Consider the following 9,183-nt stretch of genomic DNA (forward strand, 5'->3'; position numbering starts at 1 on the left):
AAATTTGGTCTGTTGTGAAGAATGTTCTATGTGCAATGTAAAGTAATGTGCATTCTGCTGTTGTTGAGGGGGAGAAAAGATATTCTAAATCTTTTAAATGCCTTCTCCAGTGTTACTGAGGAAGTCAGTTTTGCCCTGCCCTTGAGGGTTAAAAAAATGGTCAGCCTCTCTGGCTGGCTTCTCAGTGAATTTTTAGGTAGATCATAGCATACAACCCTAAATTTTTGGAGGACAATATCCCTGTTCCCCACATGGCACCAGCAAGCTAGCCAGGAACATGGGCGACTGTCCGCATAGCTACCTTTTACAGAGATGGGAGATGATGAATGGTAATAGCTAGCCACTCTGCAAAATGCCAGAATTCACCAAAAGTTAGCGACCTCTTTCTTCATTAGATGCTCACTTGGATTTTACAGGCATCTGGTTAGATTCCATAATTCCAAAATGGTTTGTTCAGATCGTTTGCCAGCCCAGTAGTTATTTGGGTAGAGGGACCATTCCTGGATCTTCTTACTCCACCATCTTGCATGATGCCCCTCACGCCTATGTATTTATTTTAAATAGTTGTAATCTTTTGAAATTAATAGTTTTATAATCTGCCTCATGAATAGCATGTTTAATGTTGTTGTATGTTTACCTAACTTTTTGATGTTACAAATAATATAGCAGTCTATTTTGGAAAAAAAAAATGTGGACAGAGTTGTAGATTCTGAGTAAGAAATTACATTTAATAAATCATGTTATATTTTGACCTTAAGTACCTTTTCACCATCACTTGCCCAATAACTTCCAAACTGACCTTGTGCTTCCTTTTTCATTTTATCTTCCAAGTCACAGAAGGAAAAATACTGGAGAATGGTGGTTGCTAGGGGTACGGGAAAAAGATGCGTTGTGGTTCAATGGGCAAAAAGTTTTTAAGCAAGGTGATAAAGTTGTAGAGCTCTGCTGTAATTTTGTTTGTAATTAACAATACTGTGATGTACATTTAAAATTTTGTTAAGAGGGTAGATCTCATGTGGTGTATTCTTACCACAGTGAATCTGATGGGCTAGAGTCCATGGGGTTGCAAAAGAGTTGGACATGACTTAGCAACTAAACAACAATGCAATTAAGAAAAATCGGAAATTCTCTGGTAGTCCAGTGGTTAGGACCTGGCGCTTTCAATGCTGAGGCCTGGGTCCAATCACTGCTTAGAGAACTAAGATGCTGCAAGCCCGGTGATGCGACCAAAAAGAAAAAGAATTGAATTAATAGATAACATTAACAAAATTGCTGGTGAAGTATACCTAACAATGGAGTTGTCTGCCAGTTTGAAAGGGAAAAAAAGTAAGGTAGCATGATGGAAGAAAGTATAACAAAGAGCTGAGTCTGCTACTTGGAGGCAAGGAAAGAGTGCCTCAGGATCAGGAAGAACCACACAGAAAGGACTGGTTACTGAGCCAGGAGGAAACTTGGGGTGAGTGGGAATCATATACTGTTCCTATGTGGTTTTCTATGTTTAGCCACTGCTCCCTAAAATACGATAAATAAAATAAAATAGCACGTTATAATAAATTAGGAATGAAACAATGTGATTTCTGACTGTACTGACGTAATTCCCTTATTAGCCAGTTGCACATGAGCTAATTCATGTATTAAAATTATTTGTAGCAGAATACTACTGGTAATTTTCTACTTTTTCTGTTCTTGTCCTGCTTTCTCTTTCTGCTCTTAGCATCCAGGTTTCAGCCTTCACTACCTCTCATTTGTTCTGTTATCTTCCAGACATGTATACTCTTCTGATTGCTGTTCTAATTAAGTTATTCTTTATAATACTACAAGAACTGTCTTGAAAACATTAAATCTGATCAGATAGTCTCTATCATTAGAACCTGTTTCTCAAACTCTTAGTGTGTGCAAATCATTCTTCATGGTGTCTGTTGCCATAATTTTTTGCTTTGACTCTCCTGCTGTATGATAGAGATTGTCTTCATACCGTATTTTGGAAAGTATGCTTTTAATTTTCAACTCTATTGTGGGTTATCTTTAGGAGTGCAGATAACAAATTTTTAAGCCAATGTATGTGAATTTATCAACTTCCCCCAATCTTTTATTAGGTAACTCCTTATTGTAAAAGTTGAGAGTATTCATTTATGAATTTCCTTTCATGTTTCCTTTGCTTCTTATTTTCATCTCCCAATTTTTGTGAGAATAGAGTGTGAAATAGATACCATCTTAACAGCCCATGGACGAAGAAGCCTGTTCGTCTACAGTCCATCGGGTGGCAAAGAGTCAGACAGGACTGAGCAACATCACTTAACTTTTCTAACACTTTGTAACTTTGTAATGTTTTTCAGAACTATTAAATTTACATTCTATCCTAGCACCTTCAGTGGTAAAGAATCCGCCTGCCAATGCAGGAGTCATGGGTTCTATCCCTGAGTGGGGAATGGAGTAGGAAATGGCAACCACTCCGATATTCTTTCTTGGAAAATTATATGGACAAAGGAACCTGGCAGGCATGGGGTCGCAAAGCGTTGGACATGACCGAGTGACTGAACGCGCATGCACACTAGCACCTTGGTAAATTGTCACATACATTAATATGTTTAAATGATTTTATTGTCCATCTCTTTATTTTTTAATGCCATTGTCTCTGTGAGTTCTTTATTTTGATGTAGCAAAGGATAAGTCTGTATGGCTTATAGTGCACTAAAGTTCTTTTTTTTTTTTTTTTTTTCTGGAAATACAGTGAAACCTTCTCATCATATTTAGGTCCTTATGTCAGGAAATTTGTTATCTTTAGTTGCATTTTGTCTTACTTGTTCTGTTGTCTTTCTCATAGACTGTTCTTGTTGTTAGGTTTATTCTGCACCTATATTTGTCTTACCTCTTTTTTCTTTCTTTAACTCTATGTGTTTTCAGTATGTGAGTTTTATTTTTCTTAAGAATATAAAGCAGTTCTTTCTGAAATTTTCTTGTTTCATCTTTCTTTTGGATATATGGATATCATTTGAATGGTTTTGTTATGCCTTGGATAGCCTAATAGAGCTTCTCTTTGGTTTTATAGATGGAAGACCTTTAACCCCACCCCACCTGCCCGCAGCTTCAGGATGAGCTGATTTGTTACCTTGGAGGTCTGGGACTTTATAAAACTTTGTATGGTGGTAATAGTGCTGGTGCTGAGTTTAGGAGTGAGATTGATCCGCTTGTAATTTTCCTAGCTTTCTTTTTGGTTAAAGGACAAAACGTAAAACCATGTCTGTTACTTCTGCCCTGATACAGTATTGTTTGGCCACCAGAGAGGGAGGGGAGCTTCAGCTCTGACATTCTACATCTTTTCCTTTATCACATCTGTGTCCCCATCCATCAAGTTGGAGTATGCCTGGGAAAATTTCTCAGCATGCTATATATGGATACTGGATTTGGCCTTCCAGAGTGGACTAACTCAAAAAATATCTGCATGATACTTTTTAATAAAGTTTTATGGCATAGGTTTGAGGTATTTTCTTGGTTTAGGGGTATTTTAACTTTTTAATTTTCTTTAGTTATAGGGCAGAATAGTCATTTGCAAACCTACAGATGCCATCATCTTTTCCTGAAAGTCTCATGAGTACCTCAAAAAATTTTTAGGATTAAAAAAAGGCATTTAAGCTGAAATATGTATCTTCAGTCTAGCTGTGGATAAGTTCTGCAGAGAAATATAAAACCTTGCACAGTGTTAAGGGATTTGCTTCCTCTAGGATACTCTTTAAATGAATAATATCTGATATGGCAAACTTTCTTATTTGGAGCTTCTGTGGGGATGTCAACATTTTCAGAAGTCTCCTCAGATAGTGAACCTGAAACTGTAGTATTGATAAGAAACTTTTGAGGAATTGATTTAAAATATAGATATAGATTTCTGTATCCTCTTCACAGAAAATCTGAGTCAGTGGATTCCAGAATCTTTTTTTTTAGCTAGTTTACCCTGAAACAGCTGGTCACAGTTCAACTTTGAATAATGCCACCCTGAGTGTTAGAATAGTCAGATTTAATTACGAGGTAGATATTTTAGGTAACTAGGGCATTTCAGGCTGTCCCATGGAGCCGAGTAGCTGACAGAGGCTTTACTTGGTTTCTAGAGGACGTACTACTAACCAAGGAAGATATTCTTTTCATTGTCTTATCTTAAACCTGAAGCTCAGTTTCCCCAGACTTTGGGATTTTTGTAGATTGGGAAAATCTTCACTCAGTGAAGATTCACTATACACACACACACACACACAAAACACACAAGTTGCCAGTTTTTTTATTTTGCTGAATGGGGACATTAAAAATAAATCAACAATGAAAGGGCTTTTTTTAGCACCTCTTACCACAACCACCAAAGATATAAGTAAGTGACAATGTAGAAAGAACACAATACTTTCTAATACAATATTCATAATACTGATAGTCTTTTAAATTGAATACATGTAACTCTATGCAAAACCCACTTTCTTTTCCACTTTTAAAAATTTACTTTAGCAACAAATTAATGAATACTTTCTCATGGAAGACGTTTAAGGACTGCTCCTTAGTACTGGAAACAGTGCACTGTAAGAGGCGCTACCTGAATACAGTGAGTAGACACCTATCTCATATCCTCTGTTTTCTTACCAGTTCGCTCCTTTGGTACAGAAGACAGACCAACAGATCGTCCAATACCACCTCGAGATGAAGTCTTTGAATACATAATATTCCGTGGGAGTGATATTAAAGACCTTACTGTTTGTGAGCCGCCAAAACCACAATGTTCTTTGCCTCAGGACCCAGCTATTGTTCAGGTAACATTGTAAATCTGTCTTGGAGTACAAATAAATTTCATACACATAACTAGCCTTGGATTTTACCTCCTTGTTTTAGTCTTTTAAGTTTTCTCTATTGAACATTCATGTAGCTTATTACCATTTTCTAGTTACCTAGATACCCAGAATACCTGGGTAATGTTCTCATCCAGGTTTCTCTCTTTAGATGATAAATCGCAACTAAATAGAGTAAGAAATAGCTGAGGGATTTTTCTTTTTTTTTCTTTTTCTTGGGCTGGGCCACACAGCATGTGGAATCTTAGTTCCCATGTGGAAGCCTGGAATCTTTACCGCTGGATCACCAGAGAAACCCAGGAATTAATTTTTATCATAAGAATTCTCTGATTGCAGCAACAAAGTAGCTAATGTTTATTGAGTTCTGAGTTTATGAGAAGCACTGTTAAAAGCACTGCACATATAATAAGGCAAACCTCACAACACTCTCTGAGCTTGGTACTATAGTTATTCTCTTTTTTTATAAGTGAGGAAATTGAATTAGAGTCATAATTTGAACAGACCCAGGCATTCTGCCTCCAGAATCCAGGATCCATTCCACTATATTATTCACATATATTCTATTATTATATATTATATTATTCATACGTGGTTCATTTTACAAACCAGGGTGATAGTGGCTACTCTTAGGTATGTTACTAGGTTTAATGAGAAAAATGCTGAATCACGTTATATGTTTGTATAGTGTACATGGAGTGTTACATAGTCAGCACAAACACAAAAGGATTTTAACATATACAGATATATTATTCGATTCTGTAATAAAGTATTAAAAAGAAGATCCTAAGGCTTCTCATTAAGAGAAATTTCAAAATTTGTGTATTTTATTAAAAACAGAAACATGTGATGTCTAATAGATTGCAAATTATGAGTTAAAGAGGATGTTCATTATAGTACCCGTTTATATGTTAATTGGAAATACATAGAAACTCTGGATTTCTACTATAGCAGCAGCACAGGAGACAGGTTAACATAAGAGTATTTTTAGTTGTGGGCATAACTGATTGAAAGCTTTGTTGCCCCCATGTGACTTTCCTTCTGAATCCATTTTCTTTCCAACTTTTTTTCTGTCAGAAGCCTTTGGTAATTTGCACTAAATTATGCTTGTTGGCTTTTTTAACTTACTCTTTTATGCTGAGAGTGATAAAAATCTTAGTTTTTCACAAAACTGATTGTTAAAAACACACAAAATGTATATGCATTATCTTGCAGAGAATGTACTTTCCAGCTTTTAAAAGGAAATACCTAATGAACGCTCCTAAAGAAAATATTAAGTGCTGTGTAAAATTAAAATGGGAGGGGGGGAGAGAAAAAGTACCTTTTAACATTTATTTACTGTTTTTTCTGAATACAAGATAAGCTTTTTATTAAGAAATGGCTGGGACTTCCATGGTGGTCCAGTGGCTGAGACTTCACACTCCCAGGTCAGGGGGCTTGAGTTCGATCCCTGGTCAGGGATCTAGATCCTACAAACCGCAATGAAGATCCTACATGCCACAACTGAAGATCCCTGAGAAAATGCAAACTTCTTTAATGCAGGGAGAAAAGGCATGTTCTCGTGTAAATAGTTGCCTGCACTGAACAAGGAATCTTCTCCAGGCCCTGTTCCAACTCAGGGATCAAGTCTGGGTCTCCTGCGTTGCAGGCCGGTTCTTTACTGTCTGAGCCACCAGGGAAGCCCCAGCATAATAATAACTATATTTAAAGTATAAATAGTAAATGATTTTGTATGGGATAGTCTCTTTCCTGTAAATGTAATAGTATACCTCTAACGATTGAAAAGAAGAGTAAAATCAAAAGTGAAATATCTTACAAGACTGAAACTTAGTACTGTTGATATAACCAAATTTGATTTTTCTCATATTCTTTCTTTAAACAAAGTTCATTTACTTACTCAGGTAACTTTTCTTTGGTTCTTTCCTAAATCTGCTCTAAAATGAAACCTAAAAGAGGAGTTCATTGTAGAAAAAAGTATTTATAAATCACATTAAGTATAATTGACAAAATCAAATATTGCAGTCAGATTATTCAACTGTTATAACATTAAGTGCATGTTGCAAGTTGTTATAATTGCTTCTGTGTCTAGTAATTATAATTTAATAGTTTTCTTTAAACTGTAAATATGCAAATTTATTTCCATTATGTATATATTGTTTAGAGCCTGATAAATTAACCCATAATCTTTTCTTCAGTCTTCACTAGGTTCATCTACTTCTTCATTCCAGTCAGTGGGCTCCTATGGACCTTTTGGCAGGATGCCAACGTACAGTCAGTTCAGTCCAAGTTCATTAGTTGGACAGCAGTTTGGGGCTGTTGGTGTTGGTATGTTGTGCTTTTTTCCTTTCTTTCTTTTTTGTAATTTTCCTGTCTTTATCATAAAGATGTATAAAACCTTCCACAAGTTTTCAGACATTGTTTGATCTTCCTTTTGTAACCTGTTATTTTGAAGACTTTGGTCCTTAATGATTAGTGGTTCTATAAAGGCCATCTCTTAGAATAGTAACTTTTAAAAATCTAGGTATATCCAATTACCAAATTTTATTGAATATTATTTTAAATTTACACAAGATATAGCCATTTATTTTTTTTTTAATTTTTTTTTTTAGCCATTTAAAATAAACATTTTTTTCCAATAGGATGGGTTTTCAAAAAGGGAAATGGAGATAATCCTGTTGTTAAGGAAGTAAACAACACTACGGGCTTCCCTGGTGTCTTAGTCATAAAAGAGTCTGCCTGCAATGCAGGAGACATGGGTTCAATCCCTGGACTGGGAAGATCCCCTGGAGAAGGGAATGGCTATCCACTCCAGTATTCTTGCCTAGAGGATTTCATGGACAGAAGAGCCTGGTGTGCTACAGTCCTTTGCATAGAGTTGAACAGAACTGAGCAACTAACATACACAACACTATAGAAAATATAGACAGGCTAGGCTAGTAACAGTCCTACTTGTGACTAGAAGACAAAGGCTCTCATGTACAACTAGATATAATGAGATGAACTTTTTTGTGTTTTTGTAGCTGTGCATTTTACCTTTTAAGTATACCTTTATTGATTTCATTGAAATAATCACTCATCAGTTTATTTCACTGAATCACAAATCCAGTTTTCAAGTTTATCTTGAAACTCATTAGTATATTAGTAGATTTTATTAATTAAGTAAACTTCTACACTGATATTTTACACTCTTAAAAGAAGAAATACAACTCTTAGAAAACGTGACTTAGGGTTTATAATTGGTAGTGGTATTGGTGGTGTTCATTTTGAAACTACTTTTTGTATGTATAATAGGATAAGGCATATGAATAATATATTGGTGTTGATAAACGGTATTTTTACCTTGGAGAAGGGAGATACACATATTGAATGGGGAAAGGTAAAGAGCAGTGTTGTGGTAGTGAATGTGAATTGGAGGTATAGGTGTGAACTCATTTTTTTAAAACTGAGTTTTAAAAAACTTTTTTTTTTTTTTTTTAAAAGTTTTAAAAATGATTATTTCCTGATTCTGTTCATAGAAAAGGCCTAGAAGCAATGATACCCAGTAGCAAAGGACATGTGTAGACCCAGTTCTTGCTTTCTAAATACTTTTCCCCACTAAACGGAATCTAGGCCCCTTTTAAAAAGAAGAAGAAAAAGGAAACTCTTTTTTTTTAATTAAAATAAAACATTCTCCCAAATCTTCCCACCCTCTCCCTCTCCCACAGAGTCCATAAGACTGTTCTATACATCAGTGTCTCTTTTGCTGTCTCGTATACAGGGTTATCGTTACCATCTTTCTAAATTCCATATATATGCGTTAGTATACTGTATTGGTGTTTTTCCTTCTGGCTTACTTCACTCTGTATAATAGGCTCCAGTTTCATCCACCTCATTAGAACTGATTCAAATGTATTCTTTTTAATGGCTGAGTAATACTCCATTGTGTATATGTACCACAGCTTTCTTATCCATTCATCTGCTGATGGACATCTAGGTTGCTTCCATGTCCTGGCTATTATAAACAGTGCTGCGATGAACATTGGGGTACACGTGTCTCTTTCCCTTCTGGTTTCCTCAGTGTGTATGTCCAGCAGTGGGATTGCTGGATCATAAGGCAGTTCTATTTCCAGTTTTTTAAGGAATCTCCACACTGTTCTCCATAGTGGCTGTACTAGTTTGCATTCCCACCAACAGTGTAAGAGGGTTCCCTTTTCTCCACACCCTCTCCAGTATTTATTATTTGTAGACTTTTGGATCGCAGCCATTCTGACTGGTGTGAAATGGTACCTCATAGTGGTTTTGATTTGCATTTCTCTGATAATGAGTGATGTTGAGCATCTTTTCATGTGTTTGTTAGCCATCTGTATGTCTTCTTTGGAGAAAT

At 35.9% G+C, this 9,183-nt stretch overlaps 1 protein-coding gene across 6 annotated transcripts in view; it reads left to right on the forward strand.

Moving 5' to 3' along the window:
* Nucleotides 1-9,183, forward strand: part of LSM14A (LSM14A, SCD6 homolog A (S. cerevisiae)) — a 55,494-nt gene that overhangs the window by 19,773 nt on the left and 26,538 nt on the right. For all 6 annotated transcript variants that reach the window (XR_826042.1, XM_010848948.1, XM_010848950.1 and 3 more), the window contains exons 2-3: nucleotides 4,624-4,787; nucleotides 7,016-7,145. Coding sequence is in view for 5 of the 6 variants with exons in the window: in XM_010848948.1 (XP_010847250.1) it covers nucleotides 4,624-4,787; nucleotides 7,016-7,145 (294 nt within the window). In the remaining variant the exon portion in view is untranslated. The remainder of the gene's footprint in view (nucleotides 1-4,623; nucleotides 4,788-7,015; nucleotides 7,146-9,183) is intronic.

The sequence above is a fragment of the Bison bison genome, unplaced genomic scaffold (assembly GCF_000754665.1).
Source record: "Bison bison bison isolate TAMUID 2011002044 unplaced genomic scaffold, Bison_UMD1.0 scf7180017864280, whole genome shotgun sequence".
Lineage (NCBI taxonomy): Eukaryota > Metazoa > Chordata > Mammalia > Artiodactyla > Bovidae > Bison > Bison bison.